General features: G+C 44.8%; 1 protein-coding gene across 1 annotated transcript in view; it reads right to left on the bottom strand.

The window, feature by feature from the left end:
- Positions 1-23,437, bottom strand: part of TMEM132D (transmembrane protein 132D) — a 196,019-nt gene that overhangs the window by 127,948 nt on the left and 44,634 nt on the right. The window contains exon 2 of the mRNA XM_014887575.2: positions 20,357-21,251. Coding sequence (XP_014743061.2) covers positions 20,357-21,251 — 895 coding nt within the window. The remainder of the gene's footprint in view (positions 1-20,356; positions 21,252-23,437) is intronic.

Genomic DNA, 23,437 nt, shown 5'->3' with positions numbered 1-23,437 from the left:
TCTAAATCATTTGCTACATTTTAAAATTGTCTAGGAAGAAGTGACCACCAGACAGTTGGTTTTGGAAGGAAAAAGGTTGTATCACTGGCTGCCAGCTGGTAGGACAAAATCCACTAGAGAATAAAAGCTGTTTTAGCAGGCAATTGAAACATCACCACAACAGCTGGACGATGAAGTGATGAGAGTGATGAAACACGAGGCTGAAGAAACCACAATGGGGAGAGAAAAACTGCAGAAAAGGAGCCCAGAAAATCATTTCAATCGTGAGTTTATCAAACACTGACTTTCCCCCCGGTTCTTTAAACTCCAAGGAACGTGAGCCACAGTTTCAGGCAGGACCCCTTAAACCCCAATTTTCCCAGGGAGACGCCAGTGGCCCCTGTGAGCATCTGGACCCTCCTTTCTCTGAGCCCTGCTCTGGTTTGTCTGCACAGCTCTGGGACACTCAGAGTGTCCTGCTCTCATCAGCCACTGCAGCCCCCCAGCCCTGTGCCACCCCACGAACCCGGGGGATTCTGATCCCCGCCCTAAAACTCACAGGAACACTGCAAAACCCACAGAACTGAGCTGAGCTGTCTAACACCACCCTGATGTGGCTACCACCAGCACTCCCACCTTTAGAGTGTGTGAGTGGGCCTGGAGTTTTTAATGAGTTTTAGACAGGGGGAAGGCAGATGTCTGCTTCACACAGAACATTTTCCCAGCTGTAGCTGGGATTTCTCCTGCACAAAACACGTGCACTCGGTGCTGTCTCGCTGAAAATCACTGTTTTATTCCCAAATTGCACAGAGGCAAGGGATCAACCAACAAGCAGGGCAGCGAGGGAGTCAGCCCAGAGTTCCCAGTGAATTGAGCACTGTGGAGTGGTTTCCACACTGGTTCTTTCCACGGGAGATCCCTTTGAAGCCCCGTTCCAAGCCCACACCAAAGGGGGCTCTGTGAGCATCACGAGCCCTTTGAACAGCAGCCCCAGCTCCAGGCTCATTAGAGAGACACTAATTAATCAGCAGCCCCTGCCATCAGCCCCAAAAAACTGCTGGTGACACGACACACGTGCTCCAGCAAAGAGCAAAACCAGCCACAAAAAACAAGCAGCCCTGGGAGGGACTGAACGCTCACTGGAGTGCTTAAATCTGGATTTAAATCTGTTCTTCATCAGCTGCTGGGGTGGGCACAAAGAGCCCCGAGCATGGGGACCCCGAGGTGACAATGCAGAGTTGCAGAAGGTCATTGTGGGGCTGGGGGAACAAAGGTGTTTAAACACAGGCTGTTCTAAATTGGAAAAAGAAGCTTCATTCTCCTCTGTGTGGCTGCAAAGGTTCTCTTTGTCAGGAAATACAGAAAACACGGTGTAATAAATGTTATTCAAAACCCTCAACCCTTCTTGTTGGCTTCAGTGCTGGCTGCTGATAAGAGACTGATGAAATAGCTCTGGTTTGCTGTCAATGTATTGCTTTCACTTAAGAGAGAGAAAACAAATGTATTGAAAAGGAAAGATGCCAGGGATAAATGTTTTAGTCATCTCAGGCACAAACCTGTCGTATTACAAGGATTACAGTCCATTAGGATTTTATAAAATCCACAGCAAAGCTTGTAATTCAGCCGTATCTCAGTGACAAAAACCTCCTAATGTGTTTTAGGAATTCCTATTTGCCAATATTGAAAACGTTTTTGAAAGCTACTTGTTCTAACAGGGCTAATTTGGGGAAAACCACCTTAAACCCAGCAGGCACTGAAGCCTCCTCCTCCTCCTCCTCGGTTCTGTGCATGGGGAGTGTGGGAGCAGCTTCCTCTAGCCAGGCTTCCCCTGACACCTCCTGCATTGGGGAGCTCTGGGCTTGGCAGCAGAGCTGGTGCTGGCTGGAACAACAGCTGCCAGGGGCACACCTGTGCCAGAGCCAGGGACACACCTGTGCCAGAGAAATGGACACACCTGTGCCAGAGAAATGGGCACACCTGTGCCAGAGAAATGGACACACCTGTGCCAGAGAAATGGACACACCTGTGCCAGAGAAATGGACACACCTGTGCCAGAGTAATGGGCACACCTGTGCCAGAGTAATGGGCACACCTGTGCCAGAGAAATGGACACACCTGTGCCAGAGAAATGGACACACCTGTGCCAGAGAAATGGGCACACCTGTGCCAGAGCCAGGGGCACACCTGTGCCAGAGAAATGGGCACACCTGTGCCAGAGAAATGGACACACCTGTGCCAGAGAAATGGGCACACCTGTGCCAGAGTAATGGGCACACACCTGTGCCAGAGCCAGGCACACACCTGAGCCACACCAGCACCATCCCCTGCACAGGGCAGAGCCATGGAGGGTTGTCTGCAACAGCACAAAGGGCAATAAATCAGCCCCAAGGTTTTCTGCTAAATAAAGAAATTCTTCCTCTTCCAAAAATATCCGCCTGGTAGTCTGGGAGTGAGTGCTAGAGGAGATTTACTAAAATGGTGCACACTGAAAGAGAAAAGTAGAAAAAAATAAATGTGACAGGCCCTCCTGAAGGCTAATTTGAAGCCCTTCCCTGTAGGAAGCTGAGTTTCTGACAGAGCCATCCCTGTACATGGGTATGTTCTGCACAGCACAGGGCCTGCACTAATTAATTTTCATTCCACCTGCCTGGGAAATCCACTCTGAAGGGAGGAGAAGCCAGGACAGCACTGGAGAATCCAGCACTGGGCAGGGGCTGTCAGGAAATCCTACCTGGTGCAGCTGGAATGAATTACCTGATGTCAAATGTTCATTAAGTTTGTCCTTGAAGCAGAGCAAAGTCAGACTGAGATGTGCAAAGTGGGGCACTGGGTGTGACACTCTGATCAGAGTTTTATGATCATATTTGGTTAGCACTGACTGATCAGTGCCACGGCACTGCCTTGAGATGTGCTGGCCTCAGAACAGGGAATTAATTAAAACTGAAGCTGCTGCTGATAGTGGTGATGAAGGAAAAGAATATTGCCTGCTGAAAAGCAAAGATGGCTAAATGCAACATTAGACAAAAATGAAATTTATAGCAGAATATCATTTAAAGAAACAGAATGCAATTCAAAAAAAGACTTTAGCTCTTTGTGTTTCAATAATTCCTGTGTCTCACTCAAAGTCAAAAGGAAACCTGGTCTTCAAAACGTTATTTGCAGCACATACCCAAACTAATGATAATACAGCAATATGGGAGTCACATTTTCAAATGTTCATTCATCTCCAACACAGCTGCAAAGTGTGCCTATTTAGCCCATGATATAATAGGATATTTTGGTTCTGAATAATTGGACTTGAGCAAACAAGAGAGTCAGAGGGGGGGAAAAAAGAAAAGGAGTTAGAATTCAGAATTTCCTGGATTTTACCCATGCTCAGAGACCGAGGACACGAACTCCATGTGGATTTTAAAAAGCTCTTCTGCACGCCCTCTCCAAATTACTGTGTCTATGCAAATTGCCAGCTCTCATCTGCACTGTCTGATTTGAATGAAATTGGGTATAAGTCAGCTCAGAATTAATTCCAGCAAGATAATTTCAATGTTCTTCTCACAAGTTTCATGTTCTGTGAAGTCACTTTGAAAGCAAAGGGGCTGCAAGTCCCATCAGGATCCCGGACTTGCCAAGGTCACAGATGAGGTGTCAGTGACAGTCCCAGGGAGAGCCTGGGGAGGGGATTTGGGAGCTGCTGGAATTCCTGCACTCACACCCTGCCTCTGCCTGGAACCCTCACCCTGCTCTCCTGATGCTGTTGGGTTTGTTTTTTTTATGCCATCAGAGCAGAGAACGATCCCCTTCCCCTCAGCTGGAGCAGAAGGAGCAGGAAAATGAGCTCTGCTATCCCAAATATTCCACGTTCCTGTCACAACACCATCACTCACTTTTGGGAGGCAAAACATTGTCCCATGTCAAAACAGGCAAGTGACAGGGGTGTAAAGCAGGGTGCCAGCAAGGCTCTGAGGAAAAGGGCACTTCTGTGCTGCTTCCTGAAAATAAATCTTTACAGAAAGAAGAAATGATCTGTACCATCCTGGAAAAGCAATGCCAAAAAGGTCTGGGTGAGGCCATGCCCAAAAACCGAGATTAACCCCCAGGGCTCCTGTCCTGGCACACAGCAGCCATGGTCAGATGGAATCCCTGCTCCCACGGGCTTTATTCAGTTTTATACCAATCCCTGAGCTCTGTAAGGAATTCCTCCCCAGTTTTCCAGGGACTATCCAAATCTCATTTCCCTAAACACAGAAAACTCCCACTTTGGCATGTTCTTCCCTGCCCAGGAGTTTGCATTTCTCATTTTCATTTCTATCCCTGAAGAGCTCCCAGTTCTGTCTCCAGTCCTTGTCCATCATTTCTCTCCTTCCTGGTCGTTTCCTCTTAGCATTCATTTTTATTTATAATCGAGGAGCTTCTCAGTCCATTAATTTCCTCCTGGCTTACACAGAATTCCTAGCAGCAATGTTGGCAGTTGCCATTGACACAAATGTGAAAGCAGCACCTCCCAAAATCAGCTCCAGGAGTGGAAGAACAGAACGGGAGAGCCCCGGACTGCAAAGCTGGCCCTGCATTCAACTCAGGACAGCTCAGGTTCCTCACACAGAAATGGATTTTGAGGCACTGGGGAATATTGTAAAACCATTTTAAACCACGTGGCTTTGCTCAGCGAGGTGTGTTTGGAAATCAAGGGGTGTAATATACATATTTGCTCCTGGTCTGCACAATAAATTATTTATTATGTCTCTTTCTCAGTTCAGGATTCCTAGCCAGGTAGTTAAAAAACATGTGAAATTATTTATTCAAGGTCGGGAACACTTTTAGTATCCATAAAAGAGCTCAAAATAAGTCATATCATTTCAGAACATGCTTTGTTTTCATAAAACCTCTGAACAATTTAATAAACCTTCTCGAAACCAGAGGTATAGAATTGATATAGATACAGAATTGATATATATAATTGATATATAGAATATATAATGTATATATAATTGATATATAATACATAACTTCTATATATACAATTATATAATAATTGTAATATTATAGAATTGATCAATAGAATTGATCTTACAAATTTCCCATGGAAACAGGAGGCACTCTTTATTTTTAAACCCTGAGAGGCACCACATCTGTGAGTTTTCTTGAGCTCCCTAAAATTCTCTGAAGAAAATCAAGGTTCCCTGGGCTGCCTGCAGCTGGCACAGCAGAGAACAGGACCTGTCCAACCCTGCCTGCATCGTTAGCAGATCATTAAAAACACGACTGGGCCGTGTAGTCACTAATTAGCACTCGGTAAAGATAAGTACAATTTCTGACAGTGCAAGGTGTCATTTACAGCAGATAAAGAGCAGGGTGTGCACACAGCAACACAGACTCAGGGATAAGCATTCTGTGATTCTGAATTTGTCACTTCACCAAATTCATCTTTCCCTTTATAAAAAAAAACCTATTTATAAATTCCCTATCACGAAGTAGAAGAACTCTAGACTTGAGTTGTGCTTCAGAGACACCATTTATTAATATCAGAACACAAACAACAGTGGCTAATTTAATCCTGACATGCAAGTAGAAGCTTTTGGGGGTTCCAAGGATCTCTGGTATGGTAGTTAATTGTACTGATATAACACTGTGATGTATTTGATCAATTCAGGCCCTGATTTGTTGTTGAGGTTCATATTGCAGATATTTATATTTGTAATTTTGATGAGTGCTATAGCTGATAACGTTTTCCAAGTTGTTTCTGTCAAACAGTAGGGTGCACATCCATACATTTTTCTAAACTATTCTGAAATATTTGAAAAGACTCCTCATTTTAAAAAGCTGCACTGACATACTGAAAAGCAAAGCCTGGGATCCAGCTCCTCACTTCCTACAAGCACTGGCTCTGCCAGGCAGAGCAATCAGCTCGTGCTCCTTTCCTGCTGGATCTCAGAAATCTGGAGTTTTGGAGCTTTCTGTGCTCCCAGGCACAGACTCCCCTGGAAAACACTGCTCTGGAGCTGGAACCTTGGAGAAGGCTTGGAAATATAAAATAATGAGTTAGGAAATCTGAATAATGAGTTAGAAATCACCAAGGTGCAGTGGGTCAGATGTGTGTGTTTGCACTGGGTGATGGGGTTTAAATTTGAGGTTTTTACAGTACAGTGGTGGATATGGGACAAGATAAAGAATTTTGGGTGGTGTCTTTTTCTTTGTTCATCTTCTTCTCTTCCTTCTTCTTTACAGAACTCAAGTAGTAACCTCTGGTTGGTCAGTCAATGTCACTCTAAGAGTCATGAGAATCTATTATTGGGTCAAAAGGATAAATAATGTAAGTGTTAAACTTTTATTGGTGTGTTTGGCTTTAAAAGGCCTTGAAGCAGCCTCACTGGGGCCATTTTCCCCACTTCTAGCAAGGAGCTGGAGGTGCTGTTGTACTTTCTGTAATTTTTTAATAAGATACAATAAACATCCAAGCCCAAACACGAGAATCACCTCAGTCGTGTTTCCATGAATCCTGGTCTGAGGGAAACCAGAGAGAACTGAAGACAGTGTCAGGATTCCCCAACACCTGGAGGATGCAGCTCCATGAACAGCAGGCTGTGGCTGCAGAGGCAGCAGGTGCTGGAGAACACCCTGACTGCACCAGCCACGAATTAGAAAGGAAAAAAAAAAAAAAACAATCCCCAGCAGACAGCACCGAGCTGCCAGCCCCCATCAAGGTGTGTGTGGGTGCCTGGCACACATCCAGCTCTCATTTCCTACCTGCCTGCAGCACCATCCTCCTCTCTGTCCCCAGGCTAGATTAGGATTTCTTCTTTTGGCTTAACAGCGTCAGTTTTCAGCTCCAAAGGAATACAGAGCAGTTCTGACATGTACTGAGTCCAATTTATTGGCATTGAAATACATACATTTGTCTTCTCTCTCTGTCTGTGCCTGCTTTTGGCTTCAAGCCAGCTTTTCCCCAGGAACCACGAAGATTTAGTGGCTGCTTGCTGAGCACTGTAGGGCAGCTGGCCAGGTTTTAATTCCCCCAATCAGCTGATAATATTCTCCATAGATTAAATGATTGTGGCACAGGGACCCAGCCTCTGTTTTTGTGCTGGCCAAACCAAAGAGAAGCCCAACATCTGAACAACTTGCTCCTGGTTTCATCCTCTAAGAAATATTGATTGCCAATAAGAGGGGGAAAAAAAAGAGACTGGTACATCAAACAATTTTCTCTAAATCTCAACCCTTTAAACTATAATTGTTGTGAAGGAAGGGCAATGCACCTCTCAAGGATTTTGAATGCTGCCTCCTCTGCAGCATCTTTGGACAAATTTGCCTCTGAATGCCTGTTCTCTGAATCCCCACCGGGCTTGAATGGCCCAGCTGAGTTTACAACAGCAATAAAGAACAGAGTGTGGACTGATCTATACAGCAGAGTGAAAAATAAACACACTAAAGCTGCTACATAATTCTGTCAAGCATATGGTTAAGTTGTGATTTTATTTAGAAAACAGATTGTAAGAGTGAAATGATGACAGCTGAGTCTATATTGGTCAGTCATAAATAAGAGTATTCTAATAGAGCTGGGCTTGTTTCGGATCACATGCTGCCACACAGATTTAGTGAGAGCTAATCACTTAGAAAATAGAGCTTTTAAAACACATTTTGCAGCTCATTTTCAACTTTACATTGCTCAGTTGAAAAATCCATGATTACTGCACCTAACTTTTAAGAGAGTGACGGGGGAGTTACATTTATGGGCTCAATTAGACTTTGTAGCTCCTTTTAGGCAGAATGAGTCCCTGGTGCATTGCCAAGCAGCCCCAGGCAGCTCGCAGGTTTCTCTGCACAGCCAGAGCCATTCCCTGCCCCGGCTGACACCCCTGCAACATCTGTAAATCAACATCTGTAAGCCTCTATCGGAGCTTGTTAGAGCTGAACCGGGCTGGTTTGTTTTTTTTGGTTTGTTTTTTTTACAGGCTCTGTGGGACATCCCTTCAGTGCCAAGGCTTCAGTTGAACTGATGGCTCTGACTTCCCTTTTGTATTTTCAAAGCCAGGGGAGGAATTTCACAGCTCTCAGGCTGTCACTCAGCCCCAGGTAGAACGCTGCAGTCCCCAGAAATGTCTATAAAAACAAAACGCAGCCTCTTCTCATGGCTGGAGCTTCAAAGGGGAGGAACCCTGACTGGAAAGGCTCAGCTTTGCTGTTTGAGCTGTCCCGGGGAGCCTGGGCAGGCAGAGCTGCCACTCAGACTGGAGGTGAGCCCCAGGAGTGTACCTGAGCAGGAGTGACCACAGGTGACATCCCCGTGAGCCAGCCCTGCCCGGAGTGAGCCCCAAAGGTGTCCTGCAGCCCCTGGAAGGAGCCTGCCCTGCCCCAGCATCTGAGAGTCCCTCTCTGCCCATCCTGTCCCTGTCCCGGCATCTCTGATTCCCTCTCTGCCCATCCTCACCCCATCCCTGCTCTTGGGACCTCAGCCCAGGGGAAAGCAGTTCATTATTCACACTCCCTTTGGAAGAACACACAGAGTGATAAGAGCAGCTTATCAATCCACATCCGAGCCCTGCTGAAATATTTCAGGCTACATAAGAGAAACAAAATCTCAGAAAATGCTGGCACAATAGTGGCAGCCCTAATGGAAACATGCATTATGAGCTAGAACACAAACTGCTGTGTTTATTGCCAGTCCAGCTCAGGCCACTGCAGTTTATTGTCCCCAATGGCTTTAACCTGCTGCAGTTCAGGAGCAAAGGGCTCAACTTCTGCTTTATTTGCTGCTCTTCCATTATCTTGTTTTATCTTTCATCGTTGTTGTCAAATTTGAGAGTAATGAACCTTGAGTTATTTTTCTTGTTTGCTTCTTTTCCATACAAGATGGGGTTTTGGGGGGGGGTTAAGAGGCTGCAGGTTTAACCCTTTCTTTGTCAGCCACAAAGCCCTGCCTGTGTGGCACATGCAATGTAAGAAGTCTGACTCTGTTGCTATACATGGTGGATCAAAGGTGGATTAAATGCTGAATTTTGATTAGTAACCTGCTATTCCAGCTGGTACTCACAGGGCACTGAAAATGGAGCCGGTGCAATGGGTGTGTTGCTTTTTTGTTTGTTTTCACTGTAAGAGCAGAAGCTGCACTGGAATCTGTCCCTGGCCCACACCAAGATCTCAGTGTGTGGTACGTGCCTATTACTGAAACCCATTATAAACGAGGAGACAAACAACTGCTAATTACCAGGCTTTACATGCCCATTAGGTTAAGTATTCTTGAAAGTATATTCATCTGCCATCACATTTGCATTCTGATAGCAGATGAGAGAAATTGGATATTAAATCTATCAGCTCCCTTAGAGGGCAAACAGAGCAGAAGAGTCTATTAAACCACAACGGGAGAAAAAATTCCTTGCTGTTCCCCTGTATTGTGTGACCCATCTTCACAAGCTGGCAGTTGTTTGATACAGCAAACAAGGCTGTGAGGCATCCTGCTACCACTGAAGGGAAATGATCAACTCTCCTGGACACTGGGAATTCTGCCTCACTTGACTGCAAAATGCAGCCAGAGATTTCTTGTCAAAGACTAAGAAAACCTAAAGATAAAAATCAATCTTATTAGTGCAAAAGTCCTTTTTATCTATTTTTTCTGCCTTAGCACTTACTCAGTTTTAAGGAGTACAAATATCAGATAACCACATACTAGTAATTTCTAGTTTTTCCCAAGCTTTCTGGCACATTTGGCAGCTTATTCACACAGTCCTCCGAAGAACGTTTTTGACTACTGAAATTTCTTGTCAGCACCTCTATGAATGAAGTCTACACTTCTCCATACGTGCAGTTTGTTTGGTTTGGGTTTTTTTTTCCAAGTGACAGGCAGAGCCATGGGGAGATGGCCCTGGCAGATTTTCAGAGTTACTGGTCCCTGATTTTGGTGTGGAACTGCAGCCACCCATGGAAGCAAACAGCCACAGCGAGCAGCTGTGATCTGAAAGGTTTCCTGAATCCTGTCCAGGGAGGTGCCAGGCACCCCCAGGCTGTGCCAGTGATGCACAGAGGGAAGGATTCACCTGCCACTGGGGCTATTGCAGCCTGGGACTAAATACCTGAGCAGAGCACAGAGCTTTGCTTCACCTTTCCAGCCTCCAGCACACCCAGCTCAGCTCCTGGAAAAATTCCACATCTGCCACACTGTGAAGATGAGAAGCCTGCCATAATTGAAAAAGATTTTGCCAATACTGTCTAAAGTAACAAACGTGCAGTCAGTCAATCTCCCGGTGCCTCTCAGAAAAATGAGGGGAGCACATGACAGCCATCACTTGGTCTGACAAGGCCAGAGCAATCTCTGCCAAGTGCCATCCTCCCCAGCCTTCCCTAAGACAATGCAGCAGGAAAAGCAAACAAACATTGAGTCTATTCACAGCAGTTATTCCGACGGTCTGAAAGCACAGACAAAAAAAAACCTGAACGCAACCAGAGGGGGCACAGAACACCAAGGATTATTTCCATGCTCAAATGCACTCGTCCAAGTTCAGAGGCTGAAGTGAAAGACTGTCAGCTAGACAATGACTTAATAAATTGCTTGTGCCTTTGAGGAGGCACTGGAAGAATCCTTCACTACATCTCCATGTAGCTCTGAAAGAAATTCCAGAGGGCTTGAGCCCCTTGTTCTGAAGAAGTGGCTGTAGAAAAATCCAGCCTGCTGCCAGTGGCCAGTACCCCTGCACCCAGAGCAGCAGCTCCAGGCACACACAGGGCTGCACACCTGGGCCAGGTACCCAGGTGACACCGGCTGCTCCCTGCAGGGGCACCAACATCTGTCAATCCACATCTGTCAGGGTTCTATCAGAGCTTGCTAGTGTTGAACTGGGCCGATTTTTAAAAATCCAACTGATAAATAATAATACACAGCAAGAAAGAAAACCACGGTAAGTCCGTTGTAGGGGGAACAGTGAAGGAGGAGGAGATGGGCTGCAAGCAGGCTGCTGTCCTCCATTAATATTAATTAATAATCAATGTGATTATTATTTATCAGAGACCAGCTCTTGGTCCTGTATTCCAATGCCTGAGAACACTCAGTACAAAGCTTTGATAACTCACTGCTCTCAGAATTATTCTGAGCCACTGCAGTCACAATTACACTGTCATAAAGAAGAGGGGGAAAAACTCTTCTAACAAGTAAATTCTTGCTGTAAATTACATTATGAAAGTGGCAATTCCCCCCGGAGCAGGCATTATCATGTCTTACTGCCCACACCAGTTCATTCTGGGGCCTCTGCTGTCCCAGAGGAGCCTTCTCCTGGTAAATGAATGTTTTGGGATGATACTGCCAACTCGGGACTTATTACTTAATTGGATATGGAAACATTCAGCCCATTAGCATACATTTAAAGTGTCTTATTTCACAGATGTTAATTTATCTTGGGGAATGCCCTTCTTTCTTCCCTCCTCCTTTTTCTCTTTCAGTTCTTCTCTTGCAGCCACCTTATTTATTCAGTTAGGTTCTAGTTCAGTCATTTGCCAGCCCGTGGTGAGCAGCTTACTATTTTAAAACTTTTCCAAACTGAGATTTGAAGTCTATTTTCCAAAAAGTGCACAGCCAAGCACTTCCTATCTTCCCTCACAGCTGAAAAGCATCAGCAGCTCTGGGTGGTGAAGGAAGCCTGAACATCTCTTAGCTAAATCATGAGATTTTTCAGGCATTCCAAATTGTTTTATCCACCTAATTATCACAAGGTCTCAAAGCCATGCATAGAGCTGCAGGTATCTCACTTTGGGAATTTTTAACTAATAATATATTCCCCTCTAACAAAAGGGTCAAGAAGCTAAAATAATACAACAAAGCAAATTCCCACTGTTCCTTCATTCTTTAGGGATATTGGGAAACTTGCAGTAAATTCCTGGAACTTGCCAACCTGGGCAGGACCCTGCACATCCCAAAGCAAGGTCTCAGTCACTGCAGAAATGTCAAGTCCTAGAACTTGGTTTCTTTACCAAGCTTCACTGAGGGCTGAACATCTGTAGATCACAAAGAAGTTGGTTTTTGAAAACTTTTTGAACATTTTGAAAATTAATCAAAAATAAATGCCAGAACTCACACAGGTTCAGCCTTGTGCTGCAGCTCAGCCCCTTCAGACCCTCCCTATTTAAACCTCTCTGAACTCCAGTGGGAACATCCAAAATTGCCAAAATCTGTCCACAAACAATGGCTTCAGCTGGTGATGAACATTTTTCTTTCACAGTTCATACATTGCTCCAATGGGCAGACTGGCAAAGCAATTCCTGCCTCTGCTAAATCTGGGGCACAGACATGGTTTAGAAAGGGCCTCTCAACACAGAATTGATTTATCAAATAAAAATAAATTAAAGTCAATTAGCATTTCTAGCTGCAGGGAGAAAAAAGCCGTCATGGATGAAGTCTAAAAGTTCAGGACCTATATGCAAGAAATGCTATCCCTGAAATAAAATAATAAACTAAGCAAACAAGCAAGGAAGACCCAGCAGGTGATTTAAAGTCATTTTCAGTCTGTTAACTTGAGTAATGAATACAACAGGCAATTCCTCAGAAAGATGGCAATCCTTAAACCCAAACCCTTCAGAGCTTTTAGGCACTAGATCTCAACATTCATGAACATTTATTTGTTTTTTTTGTTGATAAATCTTTACAAAGCACAGTGTACCTGAGGTCAGAGGCACAGCTGAGGAAGGAACGAGTACACCACAATTAAAAATTTAAAATTAAAAATGGAAAATGAAGTGTCCCTGCATTATTTCAGAGCAGATGTTTGTTACATCTTACATCAGCCAAATGCTCAGAGAGCCACAGCAGCTTTTGAGAGCTGGATTTGATTCCACAGCACCAAACCCACAGCTCTGCCTCCTCAGAATTGTCCTTTTCTTCCTGGAGAACAGGAGAGTGGAAACATCTTCACCCAAAGACCACTCAGACATAATTAATGCAAACAAAAGAGTGCTCAGGTTTGGACACAGGCTCCACATGTGTCACCTCCTACCAAACCCTGGACACAAGCTCTACCCTGCACTCAGTGCTATTAATAAAAATATCACACACCAATGTGTCACAAATCCTGTGCTGCAGAAATGGAGCTCCTGAGGACATCCCCAGCTGTATTAAATTGTCCAAGGGTCCCCCTCAGTTTGGCCAATCTCAACATCCCAGGCTCTAATGCAGCTCTAATATCCCAAAGGCAAAACTTCTGTACTGACAGCCAGGGTTTAGTGTCACCATTTTAGGTTGTTATGGATTTAGATCAGATTTTATCTGCTATACTAGAGATCAATTATTTTGTGCCATGAACTATCTGCCCCAGGCTATTCCTACTGGTATTTTGTGATGGGGTTGAAGAGATGAACCAGCACAAAGCATTGATTCTGTAACAGCAGCTCCCTTCCCTCCCTTCCCACTGGAATTCCAGCCTGAAAAAGACACTGCAGAGCAGTGAGCTGGGAGTGCCAGTGAAACACAGCCAGGACAGAGGGAGCAGTGGCACTGGTGGGGTTTTTGGGGTCCCTTTGGGATCCCTGAGGCTGTTCCTGCAGCCCTCAGTGACTGAGCAAATTCCCCAGCCTTGCCCAGATGGAATTGTGGCTCATGGGGAGCTCTCAGAGCAGCACATGCAGAGAGGCACAAATCCAGGGTTTATTCTATGCAGGCATCCTGTCTGCATATACCCACGGCTGTTGTTTTACAGGGGTTTTATCTTTGAGGGTTTTACAGTTTGCACCAATTACCAAAGGAATTCTACTTTCTAACCAATCCCTGAGGGATTTTACATTCAAAGCTGGCCCATGGATACTAAAAGAGAATGAACCACTAATATTGAAGATAGATAAGGGGGGGAAGCTAAATTCCTTTTTTTCATTTCACAATCCATTTCTTATCTCTGAGCTATGATTTTCCAAGGAGCTTGTTCTGAGCATGCAGGGAAACTTTCTTCTGTGTTTTCTGCTCCCTCCACAGAGCAGGGCCAGGGGACACAGGTGATCAGGGCTGGTGGCAGGCCTGGGGACACAGCTCAGGGCTGCAGCAGGCAGGACAGAGAGCAAACTCCTGCAGAGTGACTGATGCTGTGCACTGACATCTGATAAAGTGACAACACAATCCATCACCATGGCTTTACACTGATGCTACAAGGATCTGTCACATCTGCTTCAGCAATAACCTTACAAATCTAAAAGGGCTGAGATTTGCCATTAGAAGTAGGAAACTAATGTTCCCATTTTTTTTTTTTGTGATCAAAAATGCACTTTGAGATTGCCTGATGCATTTCATATGAGTGTGCTCAACCTGGATAAATGTTACCCTTAAAAAATGCAAAAGCAACACTGAAAAGTCAAACTATTCCAATAATTTCCAATCAAAGACTGCCTTCCCTCCCATGAAATATCTTATTCCTCAATGTACTTAGCCTTTATTTTTACATAATTGAAAAGATGAAAAAATCTTGACCTGGATGAGATTTCATGTTTTACTAGAATATTAGAGGAAGAGTTCTTTGACCCAGAGTTTAACAGGAATGTTCTACATATTCAGGCACCAGAATATCGATAAAAAGAGAGCTCTTACACTTGCCAGCAGTAAGTAGGGAAGTGCAAGGAGCTGGAATGGACACGTTCCTGATGCCCTGGGAACAAGGAGGAATCCGTGCATGGCTCAGGCAGCAGCAGGGCAGTGTGTGCCCAGCAGAGCCCTGGGTGTTATGCCAGGGTTTGGAGCCTGCTACCTGTGCTCTCACACCCCCAGCACTGCCCTTGATTGAGCCCCCGTGTCCCTCTCCTAGGCAGGGTTTGAGCACATGCTGTGACACCTCCCAAAGTGTGATGGATGGCAGGAGCAGCACCTGCCCAGCAGCAGCTCTCACCTGTCAGTGCCCAGCTCCCTCCCCATCTGTCTTGCCTTAGCAGCACAGCCCTGACAGCACCTTCACACTGCCTCATTGCTGGCTGCAAAGGAGCTGCTCGTGTTCTCACTGACAGCTAAACAGCTCTGGGGGAAGCAAGCAACACTCCTGACATCCATTCCACAAACTGGGGCATTTGTAGGGCCCCCAAACCCCCCTCTTCTAAACAAACCACCAACAGAAACAACCCAAACCTCTATTTCCCAGCTATAATCAAGTTAGCTTGGTTTCTGCTAATCTTCTTCAGCTCCCTAAATTAATGAGTTCTATTGGAAAACTACTTTTCCCTAGCCAGATCTCCCAGTGTCTCCAGAACACAGCAGAATTCAGGAGTGCAATCCCAAAGAGTGCAGCTCCAGTGGCACAAACAGATTCCTTCAGCAGGACAAAACAAAGCTGTGCAGTGTGCCTGGGACAGGGACCCCAGCCAGCCCAGGGTGTGCTGGCAGAGCACCCACACCCTGCTCCCACAGCCTCAGGCTGGAGCCAGGCTCTGGGATGGGTTTGAGAGCAGGAGAGCTGCCCTTGGAGTGCAATAAACCTGAAATAACAGACGCCTGCAAAGGCCACTCATGTGGGAAATGGTTTGCTGGATCTGTCTCTCCGTTTTCTGACACCTGCTCAGGCAATGGGAGTTGATTCTCGAGGCAGAGGATGTTAACTGGAATAATTTTAACAGAAGGAACTATTTTCTTCTTAATACAATCTGCGAGTGCAACAGGAGGTAACAGAGTGCCCTGGAAGTCAACAGTTCCTAAGCACTTGTCTCCACAGTGCCACTGACAATTCTGGGCCATTAGCAAGTCACTTAGCAGGGCAGGAGAGCTATTTTGCCATCCGGAAGATGGAGAAAATTATATTTGCTTGACTAGCTCATAAACAGGCTATGAAAAGTTAATTCCTATTTGCACAGCGTGCTGAACACAGCAGAAAAGCCCAGGAGCCTGCGGGGGAAAGGAAACCTGTCCCCAGCAAGGGGAGATCCCACCCAGCTGCTTTTGGGAAAGAACTGGGATTGCCCTGGAATGACAAACACAGGACTCTCCATTTCCTCAGTCACAGTGTCTGACCCCTGCCAACCTCAACCTCATCTTTACATCAGGACTGAGCACTGGAAAAGCTTGAAATACAACCTCTGCATTTCAAAGAAGAGAATTTAAGGTTTTGGGTTGTTTTTTGGTTTGTTTTTTTTTTTCAATTCCTTTTTTCTCATAGTTAGAAGAGAGGGGAAAATTCAGTTATGAGAAAATTTTAGAAGTTATTTAAACCAGAATGTGGAAGGGGATGTTTTAACTGACAAACAGAGCTATGGAAGGAGGAGTAAAAAAAATATTCAATAAGATTCTTTTCAGTCTGGCAGAGGAGGTACAAATTCAGGGCTGAGGTACCATGAAATAACCACATAATCCAAGGCCCAGGGAAAAGCCCATCTCTGATATCAGAGTTTTATGTGCCTGGTAACCTTCTGATCACCACTTGTTTCTGCTATTTAAATATGATTCAGTTCAGCACAAAGAATAAGATTTGATTTAGCCCAGCACTAGAAGAACACACAAGCAATTTGATAAAATGCCAGTCTTGTTCCAATTTTCTTGCTGTATAAATTGAGTGCTAATGATCTCGACTCTGCTCCCCTCATGTATTTTTGCAGCCCTTTTCATGTTTGCTGGATTATTATTATTGATTGATTGTTAGATAAAACAGAGACTAGCAGAAGCTCATGTAACAAACTCTTCTGGCCTTTTGGGCAAAAATCTTCCCAATTATCAATAAGCACTGCTTATTCACCACACCACAATTTCACACCAGCCCCTGCATTCCCACAATTATCATCATTAAAAATATCAGAGGGAAACCACAAAGCCTTTCAATAGTTTATAAAACTGGTACCTGCACATGTCCTACCTCCAGCTTGGGTTTACAAATGCAGAAATAACATTGATAGTTAATAAAAAAACCTTATTTTTCTCCCAATATTGAAGGTTTACAAGTTTCTATTACAACCCTTCCACAGGATTCACTAAGCATAATTAGAAATTGAATAACTGTTAAAAGAAAAGCTGCTGCTTTTTTTTCCACTCATGAATGTATGCAGGCCTGACACTCAGTAGCTTAAGGCAATTCTAGCTCTCTAATTTCTTTGCTGATTCATCTCCAGAAATAGGAAAACAAATTTAAAAAGGTTGCAAGCAGAAAGCCTCCATCCTGTTGACTTTAAAACAAAACAAAGGTTACGTTCATTAGGCCCAGCAAAACAAAAATAAAGCTAATAAAGAAAGAACTGTATGTACAGTGTGGACTCAGCAAAGTCGTGTTCCTGACTTTGGGGAAACTCTGGCATCCCTGCACACATTGATGGCAATGTCTGTAACAGCACAAGACAGGCTGGAATATTTTCTGTGAACATCAGGAAACTTTCAGCAGGGATGATGGGAAGGAAGAAGAGCCCTCAGCACATAAAAAGGTGAAAAAAAGGGATGCAAGTGCTGAATGAATCCCTCAGTTTCCTAAGGCCCAGTTGAAGCTCTCAAGCTCCAGCAATATTCCATATTTATTTTAAATATTCCATATTTACCCACCATCTATATTTTATCTCCTGCCTTTCCTCCATCTCTCACACTCATACAGAGTCAAGACAAATATTTTTAATTTCCCTAGCTCATTAAAAAACAAAACTTAGGCTTTGGCTCTTATGGTTCAACCCTTCCCCAAAATTAAAAACAGTCCATCAGTTCCACATTCACACCTCTAAATCCTCCCTTGTGCACAACAGCACAAGACAAAAAACCAAAGGTACCTTTCCCTACATCTTTTAGTATTCAGAAGTTTCTAGAAGGCTCCCCTCGAAGACAATTTCCCATAGAAAGGGGACAGGGTTCACTCTAAGCACAATAGTTCTGAAACAGAAAATACCCAGTAGGGATGAGTGTTTTTTTTTTTTTTTTACTTTTGGCTGTTTTGCATGTCTGTTTCTTCATTTTTGACCTGTATATCCTATATTTTCCATCTGTTCAAGCCATAGTTTCCAGTCCACTGGAGCAAAAGCAAGGGTAAAAGCATTTTGCCAGCAGCCCTTGGCCTCACTTCATGAATACAGCTCCAAATCTTGCTGCCACTCACGGCAGAACTTTGAAAAATAATGGACTGGCTCAAAATAAAAATTAATACAATGTTCCTCATGAAAGAGTTACATGGGGAGAGGGGGAGAAAGAGACCCTTCTGTTCTGTCAGAGAGATCAGAATGAGATGGAGAACATGTCATGGAGGGATGAACACAGAAACCACACCTCTGACCAAAAAAATCCCACCCAGAACCCCTCAGAGATGCTGTAAGCAACCTGAGGAATGGCTCCCTAGGAGCACAGTTCAATATTATAACTATTATTATTATAATTATTATTATAACTATTATTATAATTATTACCCTGGCACTGCAGCAGGGCACAGTCTGCAAGCCAGGTGCTCTCAGAAAAGCAGGTCAAGAGAAATCAAAACTCAAGAAAGCATCAGCAAGTTGTTACAAAAAGTTTGATTTTTAAAAGGTAACACCAAAGTGCTGTTTGTAAGACAAGAATGCCACACTTTTCATTTTGAACTGATATTCGCTCCCTATTTTTAGCTTATGTTTTGTTTTATGATACCTTAGATCTCAGAATAAAAAGCTACAATTCAAACACATCTTTTCCTTTTTTGTTCCAGAAAATTCATTTTAGAAGCATTCCTTTACAAGCTCAGGTGCTGAGTTTTCATCCTAATTTAAACAAAGCAAGGTTTTTGAAAATTTTGTAAACCTATATGTAACAATTACCATGGTTGTAACCAACTCCACTTTTAATGGATTACAGCTCATGGAAACAGAGATGCTTTGAAGTGAGATTTCCAAGACTCTGCATTTACAGAGTACAAACAATAAATATTTCTTTTACCTTAATTATTTTTAATGTTTCTATTTAAACCTATCTTGAAACATAGCAGAAGTTCCCATGTCTGCTGATGTGATCCCTTTTAAGGCATAGTACAGAGAATAAAGATAAAGACATCCCTGAACACTTGCTATGATTGTCTGGCTTGAAATCAGCACTCAGGAAACAATTTAAATCTTAGATTGACTCACAAGATGAAAAACTGATATGGTGAGGAGAGGATGAAAAAAAAAAAAAAAATCATTGCCCTTGAGTCAGCAACCAAGTGCTGTGGTTCTTCAGTTTATACATCCTACACCTGCAAAGGGAAAAATCTCCTGATTTTAGAGCAAATCATTTCCCCCACAAATCTCCCTGGAGGAAGGGGAGGGGGAAAAAAAAACAAACAAAAAACAAAACAAACGTAGAGGGTTGAGCTCTCCCTCCTGAGGCCAGCGGTGCCAGATGTGAGTTACTCCTTACTCCAGGCAAGGCAGACATGTGAGGTCATGAATTTACACCCTGGCCCCGTGTTCAGGCCTGGAATGGGAGATGTGGAGCCCCCAGAGAAGGGAATTTCATCTCCAGGGAGGGATTTCTCAGGTACAGCTCCAGCCTGTGCTGCCCCCTACAATGCCCCTGCTCTTTTAGGGGAACTTTTGGGAGCTTGGGCAACACCAACCATTTCTAGGACAAGCACCTGAGACCAATCAGTGTCACCCCCAGAAGCCAGGGGGTGACATTTAGCTCAGGAAAGGTGGCACGAGTCACTGGCAAGGGATTAAAAAAAAAAAAAAAAAATGGAATAATCTGTGCAGATAAGGATTTCCCACAGCTCAGCCACACAACCAGTGCTGGAAACAGGGACAAGCTGGGAAAGGAAGGACAGCTGGACAGGCAGCACACCTGCTCTGTGCCCAGCCCTTACTGGTCTGGACTGGAAGTCATGGCTTAGACTGGACTGGAGGTCATGGGAAGCTGCCCTGGAACTCCTCAGTGCTCACACACTGAGGTGGATCCACGTGGCACCTGATGCCACATTCGAACACCAACCACCACCCCCTTGGGCAGCTGCTCACACTCAGAAATGGTTTTGGAAGATCAATAACACTTAGGAACCACAGACATGCTGTAATGCAGAACCAGGCTCACAAACAGCTGGGGAAGAGATGCTGAAACGTGAATCCCACTTAAATGTCCAATTCTTGCTCACTTCCTGTAAATAACTCTGTGGATTTCAGCTTCATTAATCTCAACATGAGTCCAGTGAGAGATTAGGAGAACTGCAAACTCCAGCTCTCAAGAATTCAGATGTTATCTCCTCTTAGTACACAGATATATCCCGGCTCTACCATTTCAATTTTTGTAAGCGTTCCTCAAAGGATAACTTCAGGTAAAGACCTGTCTGACTCCAAGAGATGACATCTCAGACAATTCATACAACATCAGACTGAACAACGCCAGAAATGGAGAGAGTCAACCAAGCAATAGAATTTTTGGAGAGCAGCAACTGATGGACTGTTAGGCAATTTACCCAGAGAAAGCGACTTCCAAGAGCAGAGCAACAAAAAGTAAGGTAGCAAAGAAACAAAGCAGCCTTACCTCAGTGTGAACTGATCTTCTGTCGAGTTTTTAGCAACGGACACAAGGAAAGTCAGAATGTCTCCTTGCTTGACAGCCTTCGGTGCATACCGGATGACAATATTACTATCCAGCCTCATTTCAGTTAACGAAGGGGCAGCGTGTGTCTGGTAAAGGAAAACGCTCCCAATCCTCTGCAGGGGAGGTCCCGACTCATCGACATCGTTGCGCCCCCCGTTACTTTTCCTTCCGCCCTCCTTGGCGCACTCCCCTCTCCCATCATCACCATCATCACGCCCTGCCTGGATGGAGTAGTAAAGCTCCACGGGGCTCCCTTCCAGCTGCTCCAGCTGTTTCTTGCGGCCGCTGAGCACGCTGGGGGGGCTGAACCAGGCGGGCAGCAGCTCCAGCTGTGCCACGCAGAGCCCCAGGTGGCCGCGCAGGCGGCAGCTGCCGCGCACCTCGCGCGTCTCGCGGAAGGCGAACACGCGCAGGCAGGGCAGCCGCTCCGCAGGGCTCTGCTCGTCCCAGTCCCTGCCCACCACGTGGAACAGCACCTGCACACGGGGCTTGCTCAGGTAGATCTTGCTGCTCAGGATGTAGGCCCGCAGCTTCCAGTTGTAGGGGAATTTGTTGGCGGATCCGAAGGGGTTGGATGGCAGCATCAAGTCCTGGGGCACCGCCTGCTCCACCGAGAAGGGGCCGTAGCTGGCGTTTAGCACGGGAGGTCTCTTGGATTTGTAGATGAGGAAGGATTCCACCCGGGACTGCAGGCTGGAGTTCCTCATGATGTCCTGGTTGGCTTCCTTGAGGAAGAAGGAAACGTCTGCGTTGTGGATTCGATAGGTCACAGGCAGGTACGTGGGCAGCAAAGAAAATCTCTGAATGCTCTCCAGGATCCCGCGACTCTCAGCCACTGTTGGAAGGAAAGGAAAGATTACAAAAGATCAGACCTTCACCCACACCGAGATAACCTTTACTGAGGGGCTGGACAGTGCTGCAGCTGGGATTAATGGTAATAAACCTCATCAGTCTGTGCAGAGGTGGCCTAGGCAGATGATGATTTATCTCATCAGCCTGGAAAACAATGGTTTATGACACATTCTGCATGACAGCCAGATGAAAAGAAGTAGCTTGTGCAGGTTTCCACCCACCAAAGGTCACATCTCCACTCCCAATAAACATTTATCACCGGAGACAAAATGACCCAGTCAGCACCTGCAAGCCCAGATCACTGCACAGGCACATGTGAAAAATGTGATCATTCCAGCAAGCTCCACCTTGCAGGAATCCAATGCAATGATTTTACACCAAATGGACTGCCCAGAGTTCACTGCCACCTTCTCAGCACTCTCAAGCAATACATGGTCTCTAAACTGTTTCCTGCACAAGGCTGAATTTAATTTTAAGAACATTTAGCACAACAGCCATTTACACAAGAGCTCCTTTACATCACTCTGTGAGGATTTCAAAAGGAGCTGCATTTGCATCCACTTTACAGCCCCTTCTATTTCACTTTATCCATGGATTGAGGGCTGTTTCTGTAAATCACATCAGGATTTGGTGCTGCCCAGCTCTGCAGTGTCCCCTGACCCAGCTGCACTATCTGGAGGCTGTAGATCACTGCACACAAAGAACATTTCCAATGGCACTGAGCCTCTCCTCCCCCTGCAGGGCACCTGCTTGAACTGTGCCAGCCAGCACTGACCTGAGGCAGGCTATGGTGCCAAAGAACCAGCTCTGCATCCCTTCTAGGAACTGGCACACAACAAATACAGAAACTTGAAAAATACACGTGCAAATACAGCATCACCTTTCCTGTTTGAACAGCTGACCTTTGTGCTCACATCTTCTACCCTAATTATGAAACAAATTGCCTCTTTTTTCCCCCACAGTAAATTCAAATCCTTCCCCTCATTCAGAAAGGGGACAAAGGCTTACCACAGATGGCATTCAAAGACAACCCAGTTTCTCAAGCTCCAATTCACAAATGCTTTAGTAGTCTTTATGTTTCTGTTTAGCATCTGACCTAAATATTTATTTGCTCCAGAGTACTGTGGTGGCCTAAACTGATGCCAGTTACTCCTATCCACGAATCTTCCATTCAGGTGCTGCAATCCACTCTGTCCAACCTCAGACAAGCCACTTTTCCTGTGCTGCTGGTCTATGTCCAAAAAAATAAAGGGTATTAATGTTTCTTTCCCCTTACCCTTTGTCTGTAGGCTACAAACATAAGACTTATCTTACTATTTATGTAGGAGCAGCACCTGAAATCCCAAAGCTGGGATCTGGGTTAGGGTCTCCAGGCCCTAATACAATGCAAAACAATAAAGTGAAATTTTAAAAAAAAGGAGTAAATACTTCCTAGACGTAAAAGCAAAACTATCTGGCTTCTTCAAAGAAGATAATCCACAAAATCACCTAAAAACCAGCAACAAACCCAAACAAACTAACCCTAGATAAGGGTGGGCATCATTCAGAAGGAACCAACCTCAGAATGAAAGGGACCAGGAAGAAAAGATCACACAAGAGTTCCAGAGTCTCACAAAATCCTTCCCTACATCTTGAAAAAGAGGAATTCCTCTTCCAATCAACAACTGCAATAAAACCCTACATTACAAAGTTTAATTAGCATCCACTCAAACCCCAAAGAATTGGAAATAAAGTCTGAAGGATCAGGAAAATGGCCCCAGCACACATCAACATCTGAGAATACAAAAAGCAAGAGCACTCAAGCCTGAAATCCTGTGATCCCCCAGAGGTGACAAATTCATCTGAGATCTCCTTTAAAGATAATTTTAAATAAAAAAAATAAACTGCAGAGCTTTCTTACACAAAAACCCACCTTCCTCTAGAAACTGAGAGCAAATGAAGTTTTTCAAGACCTTTATCTGGATAATGCTGCAGCAAAGATTCCTGCCAGGCTTTGCAGGTGGTGACTGCAGGGCTGGAGCCCTGCTCTGCCCACAGCATCCTTTCCCCATTTCCTGCCCCATTTATCAATTCCACACTCATTTCATTCTCCTTCAACACTTTGGGCAAAGCACAGCAAGGCATCAAAGCAGCAACCTGGAGAGAAGAAGAAAACTCTTGAGTATTCAA

Source organism: Sturnus vulgaris, chromosome 19 (genome assembly GCF_052056855.1).
Source record: "Sturnus vulgaris isolate bStuVul1 chromosome 19, bStuVul1.hap1, whole genome shotgun sequence".
Lineage (NCBI taxonomy): Eukaryota > Metazoa > Chordata > Aves > Passeriformes > Sturnidae > Sturnus > Sturnus vulgaris.
This window is presented reverse-complemented; position numbering and strand designations above follow the sequence as displayed.